The sequence below is a fragment of the Mustela lutreola genome, chromosome 10 (genome assembly GCF_030435805.1).
Source record: "Mustela lutreola isolate mMusLut2 chromosome 10, mMusLut2.pri, whole genome shotgun sequence".
NCBI lineage: Eukaryota > Metazoa > Chordata > Mammalia > Carnivora > Mustelidae > Mustela > Mustela lutreola.
The window spans coordinates 94174986-94192595 of record NC_081299.1 but is presented as its reverse complement, the minus strand read 5'-3'; the positions used below and the strand labels follow the sequence as shown (position 1 = coordinate 94192595).

The 17610-nt window shown below is 52.4% G+C and overlaps 1 protein-coding gene across 1 annotated transcript in view; it reads right to left on the bottom strand.

The window, feature by feature from the left end:
* The window catches only part of SLC6A17 (solute carrier family 6 member 17), a 49283-nt gene that overhangs the window by 13975 nt on the left and 17698 nt on the right, over nt 1–17610 (bottom strand). The window contains exons 3-6 of the mRNA XM_059136741.1: nt 13597–13754; nt 12301–12427; nt 11374–11555; nt 9586–9696 (exon numbers count right to left, since the gene is read on the bottom strand). Coding sequence (XP_058992724.1) covers nt 9586–9696; nt 11374–11555; nt 12301–12427; nt 13597–13754 — 578 coding nt within the window. The remainder of the gene's footprint in view (nt 1–9585; nt 9697–11373; nt 11556–12300; nt 12428–13596; nt 13755–17610) is intronic.

The following is a 17610-nucleotide window of genomic DNA, read 5'->3' as shown; positions in this document are numbered from 1 at the left end:
TCCCTGATGCTAAAAATAAGACATGGGTGAATTCCTAGACCCAGCCACTGTTCAGGGCCAACCTCCATCAACATCGCCAGCCCCCCTAGGGAGGCTACCATAATCAGACTGCATCATCTGAGTTCCCCCTCCAACATGGGGGACAGGCTCTCTAAGGACAGGGTAGAAATATCTTAGATAATGTGATGATTTGGAATGGGAATAAAAATTATTTGTATGTTGTGAAGACTGTATTTGCTGATCTTTCCTCATTTTTAAAAATTATAGAACAGTTACTATAAAATGCACAAAAGTGGAGAGGATAATATAATGAACCCACATGTACCCATCACTCATTTTCAACAACAACCAACATAGGGCTTATCTGGTCTCCTCTGTACCCCCAACCCCCAGCCCTAGATTATTTTGAGGAAAATCGGTGGATCCAAGTCTACTATTAATGAGGCCCCAGGAAAGAACCTGACAGTGCCAAAATTTGACCTTGAGGAGAAAAGTGCCCCATGTGCGCCTGGGCACCCCTCTCAATGGGGCTTGGTGATAGAGATGACCAGATCTCCATGTTCATCTGGGGGTAAAGTGAGTCAGTCACCTTTAGGATTCAATGCCTGTCGTTGTTTGAATTTAAAGGGGCTCTATCAAGATTTCTGAGATGTTAGTGCATAATTCCAACAAGGTCCTAGGAGCGCCTGGGTGGCTCAGTTCGTTAAGTGTCTGCCTTTACCTCAGGTCATGATCTCAGAGTCCTGGGATCGAGTCCTGAATCAGGCTCCCTGCTCAGTGGGGAGTCTGCTTCTCCCTCTCCCCTCCGCTCTTGCTCTTTCTTTCAAATAAAAAATGAAAAGAAGACAAAGGGGACCTATGAGGATTTCTGGGGTGCTGGTACATAATTCTAACAAAGTCCTGATCATAGTGTCCAAGAGGCTGAACTCATGGCCAGACCTCAGGAAGCCCAATGTCCTTGCCGAACGTCAGGATGTGACTGCAAGAGGAGAGGTGGGAAATGGGCTCTCCCCACCGAAGACAAGGATTGCACCCTCCTCAGTGTCAGGAAGGAAGAGCGGGGGGGGGGGGGCAGATGCCCTGAAACACAGCAAGGGCTTCCTGTCCCCTCTTTGGCACAACGGCTGAGTCACTTCCTCACACAGAGAACAAGGTGTTTCACGCACTTGACTCAGAAGCACGAAGATGCTTCCGGAATCCACAAGCAGCTCTCCAGCTCCTGGCCTGACCCGGTGCGTGACCACAGCCCACGCCCTTGCTTCTCAGCCCTGCCGGGCCCCTGCCGGTGCGTGAGACACCAGATGGCACTGGAGCGCCAGGTTCCCACCACCCAAGAACAGTGTCACCTTCACGAGGGAGAGAATAATAATCACTAGGGCCTCCCATGCACTCTCTGCACACGGGGAGCAGCCCTCCATTCTCTCCGGAAAAGGCTGTCAGGGAACTACCGTGGTTCATCCCATCTCGCAGCTGAGGAAAACGGAGTGAGTTCCCCAGGGATCTTGCCTTCGGACCACAGACCTCAGAGTGATGAGCCGGGACCCGCTCCAGCCAGTGTGGCTTCAGAGCCCATCCTCTGGCAACTAGCTTGGCCTGTTTTGGTCATCCTTTCTAGAAGCCCTCCTCTACTCACGGGGGTCAAGGTCACTACCCTCTGCCCCCGGGCCTTCAGTGCCTCCGGTCCACACCGGAGATGTCCACCGCCCTGCCCCAGGCTCAACACTACTTCATCGTGCTGAGTTGGGGACCCACAGAGTTAGTTCTTGGGCTTCTGGAACTCACAGTCCATCATCCCTCAAATCCCCCATCTCCACACCCTTCCCTTGATGGTCCTCCTTGCTCTGACGTGGTGGTTCTCCAGTCTGGCTGCACCTCAGAACCACTGGGGGCTTTCAATAGTTGCTGCTACCTGGATGCCATGCCTGGTGATCCCGATTAACCGGTCTGCCGGCTGGAGTTTGATTGGTCAAGGGTGGGCCTGAGGCCAAGGCTTCCCCTCAGCCCCCTGTGGTAAAGGCTGTTCTCGAACTTGCCCATGCTGCCCTCAGGTCTGGAGGTGGGCGGGATGCCGCCCCTCCCCCCAGGTCATCATTGCTATCCCAAGGTTCTCTCTGTCCCGCTCTACTGCCATCAGAATTCTCGGTTCCTTCATCTCCTCCCTTCCACCAGTCCTGTCCTTCACCCCACTCCTAGGGTCATTCCATAGCCTCTGTCATATCTGAGAGCTATGCTCCAAGTAGAACCTCAACGTTAAGGACCCTGAACCCCCAAGCACCCCATCTTTCCAGCTCACTCCTTTGAGTATTTTTTTTTTTAAGATTTTATTTATTTATTTAACAGAGATCACAAGTAGGCAGAGAGGCTGGCAGAGGGAGAGAGAGGGAAGCAGGCTCCGTACTGAGCAGAGAGCCCGATGTGGGGCTCAATCCCAGGACCCTGGGATCACGACCCAAGCCAAAGGCAGAGGCTTAGCCCACTGAGCCACCCAAGCGCCCCATTCTTCTTGTATCTTGATTCCAAAATTCTTTGGCCTCCCTGGGACCTACCTACATTTCACTCCCCCTGACCCTGTGTGTCCTAACTTCCCTTCTTAATGGGCTTAGTCAATGGCCCATCCCTTGGCTACTCAATTGCTACCCTCTTAACTCCCCAGCCACCTCCCTCTGTGGTCGTCGCTTGTCATTGCCTCCTGACCCTGGCCCAACCCCCCACCGACCCCCAGCAGCTAAGCCCAGCTGGAGAAATCACACAGCGCACACCTTGGGACCTTGGACGGATTATTCAACCTTCCTGTGTGTCAGTTTCCCCAAGCACAAAATGGCAAGAATAACCTCTGCCTCCAGGGTCATCATGGGCATTAAATGAGCTGGTGTATGTCAGGTGCGGGTAACAGTGCCCGGCACCCAGTGAGCACAGTCCACTGTCAATCACAGGATTATTCTAAGTAGCCCCTCACTGTGGGAACTGGCATGCTTTCCGAAGCGTGAACCAGGAGGAACTGTCCAGCTTGGAACCAGATAAATGTTAGCGGCGCCATGCTGGCTGACTGCACCTCACACCCATGACCCTGACTGCCAGGGTCCCCCCACTCCACTGTGCTGCACGCCTTCCCCATCCCCTGCACCGTCACCTCACACTCACCCTTCCTTAGGCCCCCACCATGCCTCCACCATTCGGACTCTCAACTGATGCCCTCACTTCCTCCTTCCCAGACAAAACGACATACTCCCCCGCGTCCTCCAGCTGGGCACCGGGTCCCACCTCTCCCGCTCATTCAAGCACTCTGGTTCCCTCCACCCAAGAGCAGTGATTTCCCACTCTGTGCTGGATTTTTAAAAAGTGTACAATTTAACAGTTCTTAGTGTATCACAGAGTTGGGCAGCCATTGCCACGACCAATTTTAGAACTTCTTCACACCCTAAAAAGAAAACCCACACGCATTAACGGTCACTCCCATTCCTCCTCCAACCTCCCCCAAAACCCAGCCCTAAGCAACCCCTAATCTGCTTCCTGTCTCTACAGATTTGCCTATTCTGGATGTTTCATGTAAATGGAATCACATGATATGTGGTCTCTGGCAACTGGCTTCTTTCACTTAGCCTGATGTGTTCGGGGTCCACCTGTGTTGTAGCAGGTGCCAGTACGTCATTCCCACTTATGGCCTAATCACATTCCAACCCATAAACACACCATTCTTGATTTTTCCATTCATCTGTTCATGGACGTTTGAGCTGCTTCTACGTTTTGGCTCTTCTGAACAATGCTGCCAGGAACATTTGTGTACAAGTTCTCATGCGAACGTGTTTTGGGTTCTCTTGGAAATGTGCCTAGGAATGGAACTGCTGGATGATATACTAACATCCTTGATCCCATGGCCCTCTCCAGTGTCTACCCCTTTCTCATTTCTCTGCTCCCCTGTAGAGCAAAACTCCTGAAAACAAGTAGTCTTTACCACTTGTCTCCTAATTCCTCATGTCCCATTTTCCCTTGAACCCACCACACTCAGACTTTGTCCTCAGCACTCCACCAAAACAGCTCTTGTTAAGCGCACCGGGGACCCCTCTGCAGCCAGGTGCACTACTCATTTTCTGATGGGTCAGGCCCATCGCCTGACCTCTCAGCAGCTTCGGACATAGCTGACCATTCCCTCCTTAAAGAAGTTGCTCCTCTCTGCCTCTGGGATCGACATATCCACATCTCTCTCCCCTTCCTCCTCCTCTTCCTCTTCCCGCTACCCTTCCTCCAAACCCTAAATGCTGGGTCCTGATGCTCAGTCCTCTTCTCTATGTTCATTCTATAGGTGACTTTCATTAGTCCACAGTTTCAAATTCTCTGATTCCCAAATTTATACCTCCACCTGACCTGCAGACTCATCTTTCCAACTGCCTACTCAACATCTCCACTTGAATATCTTTTTTTTTTTTTTAAAGATTTTTTATTTATTTATTTGACAGAGAGAGATCACAAGTAGGCAGAGAGGCAGGCAGAGAGAGAGAGGAGGAAACAGGCTCCCTGCTGAGCAGAGAGCCCGATGTGGGACTCGATCCCAGGACCCTGAGATCATGACCCGAGCCGAAGGCAGAGGCTTTAACCCACTGAGCCACCCAGGTGCCCCTATCTTTTGTTTTTTTAAGATTGTATTTATTATTTATTTGACAGAGAGAAAGTGCACAACCAAACACAAGCAGGGGAGAAGCAGAGGGAGAGGGAGAAGCAGGCTCCCTGCTAAGCAGGGAGCCTAATGTGGGGCTCGATCCCAGGACCCTGGGACAATGACTTGAGCTGAAGGCAGAGATGCTTAATGGACTGGCCACCCAGGGCCCCTCCACTTGGATATCTATTAGACATTTTGGACCTGCCATGTCCAAAACAGTAGTCTTGAACCTGCTCCTCTCATCATTTTCCCTCTTCTCCATAAATAACGACTCCATGCTTCTAGATGTTCGGTCAAAAGATGTTGGAATCACCCTTGACCATTCTCTTTCTCTTGCCCCTCAGGTCCAATCCAACAACAAATCATGTTGACCCTACTTCCTAAATGTATCCTCAATCCAACGACTTCTCATCACTTCCATTGCCATCACCTGGACTCAAATCACAGTCACCTGTCACCTGGATGGAGCTGTCTGGCAGGTCTTCCCATTCCACCCTTGTCCCCTCAGGTTCTCTATAGCAGCCAGAGGGATCCTTCAAAGACAGAAGTCAGACCATATTGCTCCTCTGTTTAGAATCTCTGATGGCTTCCATTTCACCAAGAGTAAACACCAAAGTCATCCCTGGCCCACAAGACCCTCATGGTCTGCCTCCCATGACCTCCTTGACCACCTGTCCTTACCTCTCTCCCCTCCCATTCCAGATCCAATCGCCTCCTTGAATTGGATGCCAGACACATCCAATCTCAAGGCCTTTTGCTTACTGCTCCCTCCAGAATGGAATGTACTACTTCCAGATATCCACACAGCCTGCTCCCCCATCTCCCACGTCTTTTTTTTTTTTTTTGCCACTTTCTCAGGGAGGCCCTCCTTGAACCCTAGCTGAAGCAACCCCTCTCCTTGGTGTCCCTAATCCTTCTTTCTCTGCTTTATTTTTCTCCTTAGCAACACCACCCAACAACTCCTTACTCTTGTATTGTCTGCCTTCCTAAAATACAAGATCCAGGAGGCTTGGGAAGTTTGTCTGCTTGGCCCAGAGCTGGACCCATAACAGAGCCTGGAACATAACAGGCATCCAGTGAACCTTTATGGAATGAAGGGATAAATGAATGATGGCCATTCAGGTTGTTTTCAATCTTTTGCCACTAAAACACGGGCTGTAGTGACCAATGTTGTGCACAGATCAGTTTGCTTGTGAGTGAATATATCAGTAGGACAAGTACCTGGGAGTGGAATTGCTGGGCCAAAGGACATGAACAGCTGTAATTTTGATAAACACTTTCTGCAAGTTTTAGTGGTGAGAAGTCTACCATAATCTGCGACTTTGTGTTGAGAAAGTCACATGGTGAATTCTGTGGCCCTCCATGCTAACTTGGGTTTTTCTTTCTTTCTTTTTTTTAAAGATCTTATTTATTTATTTGACGCACAGAGAGAGAGATCACAAGTAGGCAGAGAGGCAGGCAGAGCGAGAGGGGGAAGCAGGCTCCCTGCTGAGCAGAGAGCCCTATGTGGGACACGATCCCAGGACCCTGGGATCATGACCTGAGCTGAAAGCAGAGGTGTAACCCACTGAGCCACCCAGGTGCCCCACTTGGGTTTTTCTTTGTTGGAAGAAAGTTATCAGGAGAGAGGTTGCCCAAGGAATCCAAGAACTTAATTAGCCATCAACATGAGTTATTGTCCCATCAAAGATGCTAGTGGGTCATCATGGTATCCTGGCCACACTGCATTATTCCTGATGTTTGAAGAATTTGTAAGAGGACATTCAGCATATCCATGGAGAGTCTATGCTTTTTTCAAGTGGATTCAGAGATGCCCTGGCCAAAAGTCTTCTTGGACTCTGCCATGGCTGCCAAATGGCATGACCCCTAGGGATTTCATTCCCATTATGGTCGATATAAATGGAGCAGTGCACAGCCTGAGCAGCTGTGTACAATGACCCTAGTATTCAATAGCACTGTTCTAGGTCAGGAACTTGAAAATGGTTCCAGGGTTCCTCATATCTCACCAATCCTGTGCTGGAATAGTCCCAGCTCTACAAGAGTAGACTGCCCAGTATGGACAGTCAGAAGACAATTTCTGAGAGTGGATCCACCTTTCTTGTAGATGACTTGGAGGAATTTGTAAATAATGGCCTCACCCAGCCATCATTACTAGCTTTATCTGCAGCACAGGCTATGAAAGGAATCCTTGAAGGAAAAGTTAGGCCTTCCAAGGACAAGGGCTGCCCCCAAAGAACTGCTCAGACAAGCCCACAGGCTCTATCCAGACTAAAAGTCCCAAGAGCTAGATGGGTCAGGGCCACCTGCTGGGTCTTGATGACCTGGCTCTTCTAGGGCCTTCTGGGTTCCATTTCTTTAAACTTCACTTCAGGAGGACTCTGCCCCCTGCAGATGCTGAAGTGGTATCCCGCCAGGAAAAGGTTTTTGAAAGGAGGGTCTTCTATTGTTCCAAGGGCACACCCACCATCTTGCAACCATCTGAGTGGCAAAAACAGAAGTCCCTGGAGCCACAGGGATTCTCCCATACAGCTGGTGGGAGTGTTGACCTTGGCTGCCATTTTGAAGAGCAGTGTGGCCACCTTCTAGCATTACTGAAGGTACATGTACCCTTTGAGATGGCAATTCCATTCCTAAACACAGACACCCTTGGGAAAATTGTGCAAGTGGAGACCTGTGTAATAACGTCTACTGTAGCATTACTAGCCATGGGGAAAGCTGGAAACAATATAAATGAACCTCACGTGCTCATACATGAGCACAGTTTAGTGCTACAGTGGACTACGACACAGCAGGGAAGATGGATGAACTAGAGCTGCAAACAGCACTCGAAATAAATCTCAAGTACCAGTGCTGAGCAAAAATAAAAGCCAAAGCAAGCCACAGGAAGATGCATTATAACATGATGCCACTTTTGAAAGTACACACAAATGCGGTATGTTGTTTACACATATGCATACATGCATTACGAGATAAAATACATGTATTTTAAGAAATGTATTAGGAGGGGTGCCTGGGTGGCTCAATTGGTTAAGCAACTGCCTTTGCTCAGGTCATGGTCCTGGAGTCCCAGGATCAAGGCCTGCATTGGGCTCCTCACTCAGTGGGGAATCTGTTTCTCCCTCTGCCCCTCTCCCCTCTCATGCCCTCTCTCTCTCATTCTCTCTCTTTCAAATAAATAATAAAATCTTTAAAAGAGATAGAGAGAAAGAGAAATGTATTAGGAGGATACACCCCACTTTCAGGATAGTGCTTATCTTTGGGGGAGGAAAGATATGGGATCAGGGCAGGCTATGAGGACACTTTTATGGTCTCTGTAATATTTTATGGCCTCTCCAATGTTTATTATATTATTATATATGTGTATGTTTACATGCCTGAGACATTGTATGATTAAACAGATGTTTGAAAGAATGTCTGAGTCAAATGGGGAGCTGTACTGTGTGTGCTGGGACCAGAAGCCAGTCTCGTGAATCCATCCCGTCCTGGGCTCTCTCAAGATGGATGCCACCAAGGGGCCCGCCCATTTGGAGACATGTGTGACTCTCCCTTTTTATGAACATCTCCAGAGTATACCGTTTCCTCCCAAAGCCCAGAAAAGTATAACTAAAAGACTCAAGTGAAAAGGTTAGACTGATCCTCATTCTAGAAATACAGTAGAAGTAAGTCATAAAAACCACTAGCTTTCTTCCCATGGCCGTTTCTCCCCCAAAACGTGCCAGGTTTGCATTTTGCTTCTTTGTAGGGTATCACAGGTTCACAATGACCTCATGGCAGCCGCATGGCTCAGGCGGCCCACTTCAGCCTCAAATATTACATCCAAGACTGCTGGGAGCCAGCATTATTTCATACCTGACGAATATGAGTGCTGTGTGTCTTACTCACTGCCATCCCCCAACATCCGGGGATGTTCCCAGCGGCAGAGCCGCTGGGAGGGAACAAGGATTCCCCATCGGATCTGGGTTCTAGTCCCTGTCATCTCTATGAACTTCCCGTGTGAGCACCAGTGTAGGTGAGCACGTGTGTGACACGGCACTGTTGAGGACCAAGGTTGGGGGCCTCAAGATGGTGGCATTCTGACCCATGACCGCAGCCTAGTCTCACCGAGGAGCTGGCTGCTCACTGATAGGTTGGTATTTGGAGGTGGACATCCCCAGCCTTTCCCGCTGGGGTTCCTAAGGTACATGGCTTGGGGCACCTTGAAGGCCTCCCAGTATGCGTTTGCAATCCCCTGACTCCTCAGGGGACCGGCCCATGCCAGCCATGGCTGGGGGGAATACAGAGGCAAGGCCACATGGTGGCAAGACCACCATCAAGAAACCTGAGTGTAGATCTTCAGGATGCCTATGGCCCTGTGACAGCCCTGTGAAATGTGCCCAGCGGCCCCTCGCTGGGCTATGGGAGGATGAAGTGAGAGATGAAAGGAATGGATTTGGTAAGGGTAAAATCGTGCCCCGCATGGTCTAGTATCCTGAATAAAACAGTAACACTGTTCCCCTGATTTGGGAACAAGCTGGGATTCCCGGCAGGGAGATAACTTTTCTTAGGCATCTCCTTGGTTCTTGCTGTCACAGATCCAGTGATGAAACCGCCCATGCCCCAGCCAAACCTGCCTTCCCACCAGGGCCTCAAGCATACCCAGTGCTTTTCCACACTTGCTCCTGCCCTTCCTTTGACTGCAATGTCCAACGGCCGTTCGTTGAAATAGGATCTGCTTCCAGGTCATGCCCTCCCTGAAGCTTCCCTCCGGTTCCACCCAAACTGACACGCTATCCCTCTCATTGGAACCTAGGGGGCAGGTGCATGCCCCTTCCCCAGTGCATGCTTCCAGGGGTCTGTGATGACTGCTTGACCCATGACAGGTCCTCAGTGAGTGTGAAATTGCAGGATGCTGGCCAGGCCCACCAGAGCTGTCAGTGCCCCCAGATGCTTACCTTGGGGGTGAACATGTGCAGAATGCCATCGACAGCCCCTCGCAGCAGCAGTCCCCGGACCAGGAAGCAGGCGAGCACCACGTAGGGGAAGAGGGAGCTGAAGTACATCACCTACAGAGAGGACAGGGACCTACAGTGGGGCAGAGGGCCCCCTGCGGCCAGCACCGTCTCCCCGCTCACAGCTGGGGCATCCCCCTCCCCGCTCACAGTCAGAGCACCCGAGCCTCCTCTGATGGCAGCAAAAAGAGAAGCCCTGGGACCCCTGGGCACAGGGCCAAAACCACCACACACCTGGCACTGAGCCAAGGCAGAAGCAGGAGCACAGACAAGCTGGAGTCAGCATGGCTGTGCCTGGGGCTAGCCTCCCCCTTTCGAGAGCTGGCAGGGCCGGGCCTGCAGCCTCCCCACCCCCAAGGGCCGCCAAGGGGGCGAGGAAGCCTCTCCTCTCCCCTCCTCACTTTTTCATGTCTCATGCCCGCTCTTCGATCCCTGACTCCAGTGGACCCCCTAAGGCTCTCCCCTGTCCTTAGAGTTCCTTTGATGGAAGGCATCCGGGAGGTTACAGGCATGGCTCCCAAGCCAAAACATCAGAGAAGGTCCTGCCTCTTGTGATTATACATCACCCGCTGTTTTCCAGCACGTGCATTTCTCATGCATTTCTACATCCCCCCGGCAGAGAGCTGCCCAGGAAAGAGATGCTCACAGCACATCTGCTGTGCTGAAACAATTCAAGAAGGCTGTTTGGGTGGGATGATGTTGAAGGTGTAAGCATGTATGCGTCCAGAGCTAGAGCACCTGAGTTCTGATCCTGGCTCTGCCATTTACCTACCATGGGATCCTGAGCTATTCATGGAACCTCTGTGTGTCTCTGTTTGTGCATCTATGAAATGGGTGTAAGGCTTCTGAACTCAATAAGGCTGCTGTGGACCAAAAGTGTTCATATGTATGGCAGTACCTGATAAATTCCCCCAAGTGTCAGCTACTATTTTGGCCTGTGGAGAGGGAAGAGGGGTTGGCTGAGACCAAGTTACCTTCCCAGAGCTTAGCTTCCCTACTTGAGAAGCACATTATGGAACCTGGAGCCTTCCAGCTCTGGGACTGACTGGCTGTGTGACCTCAGGGGAGGGGCTTTCCCGGCTCTGGGCCTCAGTTTCCTCATCTGTAGAACGGACGGATAGAGCCATGGCTTTGGCAGTCCAGGAATACTGATATGTCACAAAGAAGAAAGGGCCCTCACTTGAAGGGGGTGTGTGGGGTTGGCTGGACTACGCCCTGAGAGAGTAGGGGAAAGCCACCCTCAGATGCCCCAGGCCTCTTCACTCACAGCAGCTGCCTGCTCCAGGCACCCTTTAGTTCACACACGGTGATCTGCCGATTTTCACCAAAACCTGCTCAGGGAATGCTCTTCTAGGCCTTTTGCTTGGGAACCTAAGGGACTAGGATCTCGACGAACATCCCTGGGTCTGTACTCCTAGCTTTCTTCCTCTTTAAAGTCTGTGGAGCAGGTCTGAGGTATATGATCCCAGAGGTGGCTGGGGGTCAAGCCCTGATTTTCCACAAGCCCTCTCCCAGCCAATCCTGGTGGGCTGTTCACAGGGAACAGGGACACAGCCGTGACACACCCATCGCGCCCATGGCGGTGGACCCGTGTCATCATCTTGAGCCTCCAAGAGGCCAAGCCCACTCAGCAGACCCTGCATGGCATGGCAGAACCCAGGGTCCTCAGCCCCCTGCCTGCCATGCTCTTCTGCAGCTGCCTGTGCGGGTTGGACTCCTTTCCCGACTCACCTTCCCCGAGGACTGGATGCCCTTGACGACGGCCATACCCACGATGCTCCAGGCCACCAGGAGACACAGGGTCATCTTCCAGTTGAGGCCGCCGCTCTCTGAGATGGAGTTGGAGATGTCCAGGGCCTCTCGGTACCAGAAGTAGGTAGTGGCTGAGCTCTTCTCACACTCTGCCTCCACCACTGGAACAATAACAAAGGGCCCCTCAGGCAGGACTGTGGGGTCACCTCCTGTGCCTGATCCCCACCCAGGGCGGCAGCGGGTGAGCGGCTGGCTGAGTGTGGCTAGCGGAGGGGGGTGCTGTGCTCCTTGTGGGCTAGCCAGGATCTGGCAGACCCTGAAGATTCCAGATGGGGCTCCAAATGGGGCCCAGGAGGCTTCGGGACACATGGATCGGGCTGAATTCCCACATGCCACCCCTTCCCGCTTCCATCTGTGGAGGACAGTAAGGATTAGGCAGAGCTGGCCCCAAGTTCCTCAGGAAAGGTCCTGAGCTAGGAGCCAGACCTCTGGTGTCTCATCTCAGATCCTGGTGTGAACACAGGAAAGTCACTTCTGGACCTCAGTTTACCCATTGGTGAGGTAGGATAAATCATCCAGCCTTTTATAAGACTGGCATGCAAAGTAAGGCTGTTTCCAGATAGGATGGTATTTGAGTAACACAGGACTACTAAAAACAACTAAACAAAAGCCACACTTTCCAGAGTTTTCCCTACACTCATTTCATTCAATCCCCCTAAGAACTCTATGGGACAGGCTGGCAAGGGCCATCAGAATGGACCAGAGAGGGTAGGTGTCTAATACAAGGTGACGAGTTAATGAAATCCCAAACCTGTGCCTAAGCCTCTTAGGCTCCTTCAAGCCCTTCCTGGGACGGGCTGGCTGGGGTCCCCAGGGTGGTCCTACTCATGGGGGTCCCATACTTGCCTGCCACAGTCCCATTCCTGATGACGGGACATTCGCTCCATGGCAGCGGGTACTGGAAAGACTTGAAGAAGTAGAAGATACTCCACCCGATGATCACGTTATAATACAGCCCAACAAAGAGGCAGACCTGAGGACAAGGGTCCATGGTGGGGGGAGGGGTCATGAAGGCTGCAGTCCCCACCCTCACCCCCACCCCAAGTCCACAGGCCTCCCTTGCAGGAGGAAGAGGAGGAGGAGGAAGGGGCTCTGAGGGCCTCCTCCTAATCCTCTGTTCATCTGGTATTCAGGGAATCCACAGAGGAATGCTTCAGATATTAAAGATCTCTCCTCTAAGCAATGAACTCTTAAAATGTTAATCCTTTCCAGTTTGAAATTCTTCTAAGATGCTTAAAGCATTTCCCCATCATTTCCTGATGACTGGGGTGACAGTTGCAGAGTTACCCTTTGGGACTGTGGAGGCCTGCACAGCCTTTGTGTCCCCAAACAACGGCCCCAGACTGAACGGCTCTGGAGGCCCTGCGGATGCTTCCTACTGGTGTCTTGTGTCCTCCCTCCCCTCAGGACACCGCTCTCTCTTTGGTCCTGGCAGCAGCCTGCCCCCAGAAAGATGTCACTTCTCGTGTCTTTGAAACATGATCGCTAGTCTTGGTAGAATTCTACTTAGAAGAGGAAGGTGTCAATTCGGATTGAAGGTCTGAGCGGTTTCTCCAAAAGCCATGCTTTCACACGATCTGGCTGCTGAGAGACCCCTTCCACCTGCAGGGGCCCAGCTCTGTTATGCTGATCCTTGTCTCCCACTGTTCCTAAGCTTCACCCCTCCTGGTTGGGCCGCAGGGCTCTTGTCTGAGACCTTCTCCTACTCTGTTCCTGTGCCTAGCAAATAGGCAATGAGACCTCATGCCTCAGGGTGGCCTTTCCCTGGGCCCCACGCTTGCCCAGTGCAAATACTTTTCAATCAAGGAAAGAGGAAGTGCCTCCCTCACTCGGGACTGAAGGGCTGGTAAGCAGACAGAGGTATCCCGGACAGTCCACGTGTCCACAGAGAACTCCAGCGGAGATGTCCCAGCCTTCCCTCCTTGGTAACATTTCCAAATATTATATCCTGCCCCAGGCAGCACAGCCCGCTTTCAGTGTAGGAAATGCATGGCCCTGGGATGCCAGCTGGAAGCAGTTCTCGAGAGCAGGGTCTCCCTCCCTACTTTGATCTGGCCCCAGACTCTGGTCTGCAAACCCCGTCCCCCAGAAGCGGCTCTCCCCGGCCCGCCAGCTCACGCCCAGTGCCGGCCCCCGACTCACTATGCAGCTGGAGAAGCCGATGCCCCCAAGGCGGGGACACACGTAGTGCCACACACCGATGCTGCCACGGCGGATCCTCTGGCCCACAGCCAGCTCTAAGAAGAAGAGCGGGATCCCGATGATGACCAGCAGCACGAGGTAGGGCACAAGGTATGCACCTGGGGAGGACAGGGGTGTGTCGGAGGGCATCCGGGGTAGGGCACCAGGCTGAGGGCAGACGGCCACGTCCTGCAGTCTTGCCCGCACCTCTGACCGTCCTCAAACTGCTCCAAGCCTTTTGCTCCTCCAGGAGGGGTCTGGCTCCCACATGTGACCCACCACCACACACTGCCTCCCCTGCCCCCCCCCCCCTTCTTCCCCTTGACTCCCCCGATCTGAAATTCTGGGGGAGGACTGCTCACAAGGTTAGATTCAGAGACAGACAGACAGACACCGTACCATCTCTTCAGAAATTCACAGGTCAAGTCCCCGGTCGCCTCCTGATGTCCTGGGAGGACACCTGTTCACACTCACTCCTGACCCCAGAGGAGCAGCCCCAGATGGAGTGGGCTCTGCTCCCTCACCCCCCAGAGGCCCAGACCCCAGGCATGGTCTTGCCCGCCTCTGAAGCAGATGCTGATGCCACAGACCGGGCAGCTCCGGGGAGGCAGAGCCTGGAAGCTCTCCAGGAAGACAAGGTCTGACCAGCATCACCATGAATCTACAGCCAATTGGGAGGAATGAGACAGAGAAATTAACAGTTTGGAAATGCATAGCCGGGAGGATCGTCATGGAGAGACAGAATGGATCTTGATAAAGATTCCAGATGATAAATTAAGTTCACGGTCCCTGGCCTCCATGCAGACGCAGTCTCAATTCTAAGTGACAGGGCATTTAGCAGGAGAATTAAAATCGTGTCTGGACACAGACGAGTGATCTCTGCGGAGAGCTGTGCCAGCAACCTAGTCTTGTTAGCAAAGCCATCAGACGGCCCCAGTCACCAGGGCTCCGGTGGCCACCCGGCACCCCCAGACCAAGCTAGGAGTATCCAGAAGACCCCCAGCCACCTGTCTGCCACTCTGCCCCCCAAAACAGGACATGCCACATGTAGCCAATCTGCTCACGACCCTAGAGGACCAGGCATTTCCCAGGCACTAGGCGTGGCACTTGGCAACAGCCCGGGGTTTACTACAGGTCTACCCTGGGCCAGGCATGAGCAGCAGGGGGATCTGGGGGTAAAAGAAAGCATAGCCCTATCCCAGTACAGTTCACAATCTGGGAGGCAGGAGCGGCAGGTTCCTGTGAGCAATGTGAGCACATGTGCACACACACACACACGCACACACGGACCAGTCCCGGAGGGCCAGCTGAGTTCTAGGCCTGCCAAGGGAGGGGTCAGAGTCCAACACAACTAATCAGCAAAGGCTTCCAGGGTGGTAACCCACCCAGCCTCATACGACAGCATCTAATTCATTTAACATACAACTATACGCGGTCACACATACACATAAGTTCCTCTTGTCACTAACAAGGAGGGCCATCCTGGCGCCCAAAGGAGAGGAGGCCTGAAGGACTCCTAGTTCTGTCTCCTGCTCTGGGGTTCGGGGAAATGCAAGAGGAGACTTGTGACATGCAGAAAAGTGAAGGGACGCGGCTCACTGGTTTTGTATTTCAGCCATATCCCCTCAGGGGCAGGGGGGCAAAATGTGCAGGGAGGTGGGTTTCGGGGTGTCCGAAGGGTAGGCTGGTGTCTTCTGTGAAGGCTTCTCTCCTCTCTCCCAAAGAACCAGGGAGAGTCTCCACATATGTGCTGTCCATAGAGCGGCTCTCAGCCAAGATTGGCCACGGGCATGCCGCCACCTGCCACTGGGGCCAGTGGCCCAAGTCGGTCGGGCCCAGGGCACGGACTTGGCGGCAGCTCTCCTCCGCACGCCACGGCCCAGTCATCCACAGTGCTCAGGGGCTGGGGTCTGGGTGAGGCTTTCTGGGTAGGCAGAGGTCCTTTTTCTTATCAACCCTTGTTGAAATCATTTGGAAATGCACCCTTTCCGCCTTTGAAAATACAATTTGGAGACGCAATGGGATTCCCTTGGCTATTTCAGTAACTTAGGGGAACTCTGAGTCCTCCCTCTCAACAGCTGGGAGCACTGCTCAGGGTGTCAGGCTCTAGGAAGCTGGGCTGTAGCAACTACGAGACCTCCTGGATCTCTGCAGTCTCCGACTTGGTCTATACTCTGGGTCTTGTTTCTGGCAAACACTGATGTTATTTCTGGGATTTGGAAGACCACCTGGGTCTCAGCCTGCTGAGATGCATACCAAGTAGGGGCTGACACAGCCCCTGGGGCTGGACCTCCTAAGCCCGAATCCTGGCTCTGCCGCTTACTAGCTGTGTGACTTTGGGCCAATTCCTTGATCTCTCTGTGCCACTTTTGGTCTTCTAAAAGAAGATGATAACATTCGGCAGAACCACATGAAACTGCTGATATGTGACCATCTTTGGCTCAGAAAAGCACGCATTCACAGGCTTCCATGCTCCCTTTTGAACGGGCCGGCGTGGGGGTATGGGGGGCTGTTGTGAGGATTATACAAGTTACTTCGTCTTAGTCAGCACTTAAAGAACAGAACGGTTGCCTCTTTGTCATAAAACTCAACAGAAAAAAAAAAAAAAAAGCCAATTAAGAGAACCAGATCAAAGGAAACTTCAGCATCAAGTGGAGCTAAGCAGAGTTCCAGAAGGCCCACCCAGATTTAAGCCAGGTTTGCCCGGCTTCCCCACAGCTCAAAACCACAGAGCTGCCTCTCTCCCAACCAAGAGTTTTCTCCTTCCTTTATCTGAAATGGGATCATTTGACTCCTTCCAGAAAGCGTTTGGGATGACTTACCCTAATACTCGTAGGCTATGGGAGCGTTAAAGGCTGAGATACGAAGGGATTCTAGGAATGAGACAGGTTGGAAGAGCACGAGCAGGAACGGGGAAGAGAGAGTTCAGAATCCAGAGCGCTAACAACTCTTCTGGGGGCTGTCTGCGGGGTCTAGGTCCAGGGCGATGGGCTGGTGACACCGTGAGCAAGAAAGCTTTGGCAAACCCACTGCTCTGGGAGTGTGTGTGGTGGGGAGAGGGACTCTGATTCAGTGCCCAGGGCCCAGGCAAAGGACAAGGTTAGAGGTTCCCGACTGGAGTCCCAGAGGTGATGTGTCCTCCGACGTCAGTGGATGCTTGTTGTCATCATCTCTCAGCACATAAGAAAACCACACACCCAGATTTGGGCTGATCTTGTAACCACTCTCAGTGACCTGAGTCTGGCCTCGTCACCCAGACCAAAAGCTCTAACTGGCAGTTACTGATTGATTGACTGATCGATCGACTGATTGGGGCGGGGGCGGGGAAAGACCTTTCACAGCATGGAGAGCGTATGGTAAATGCTCTAGTGGAAAGATAAAAGCCTCTGGCCTCAGTTATATAGGCTCCAAGGGCCATTCTCACTTCCTGCCCTTCAACAGAGATTGGAAAGAAGGGGAAGCCTCCAGCCAGAGTTGGCCTCTGAGCCAGAGAAGGTGTTCTGGAGAGGAGGGAGTGTCCCTGAATGGGCCTGCATCTCTGGGAGAGGCTCCATGGCCAGAGCCCCAGGGAGCAGAGACAGAAGGAGTCAGGTGAAGTGCCTACAAAGCTGTGGCCAACCATCAGGCTGGCATGGGGCAGTCCCAGACCACGGGGACTAAGAGCCACAAGGGCTCTCTGCTGACTCAAGTCACTTTCCCAGATGTCCCAGCTTGTAAATTCATCGTCGTTAGCCTGCTAGGTTTTCCTCTTTATTTTCTGTTATTTTTCCCCTGGTTTCAAAACAAATTACTTTTAGAACAGTCCAGCCTGCCTCAGAGGGGCTGGGGATGATAATGCCCAGGGGCTGCGACCCGGATTTGACACCAGGGGCAAGATCCTCCAGGGGGATTAAAACACAAGGGGTTGTGTGAGGCCTCCTCCTCCTGGGAGGCAGCAGCAGGAGTACTCAGTTGCCAGGGCCAACCTGTCCAGCT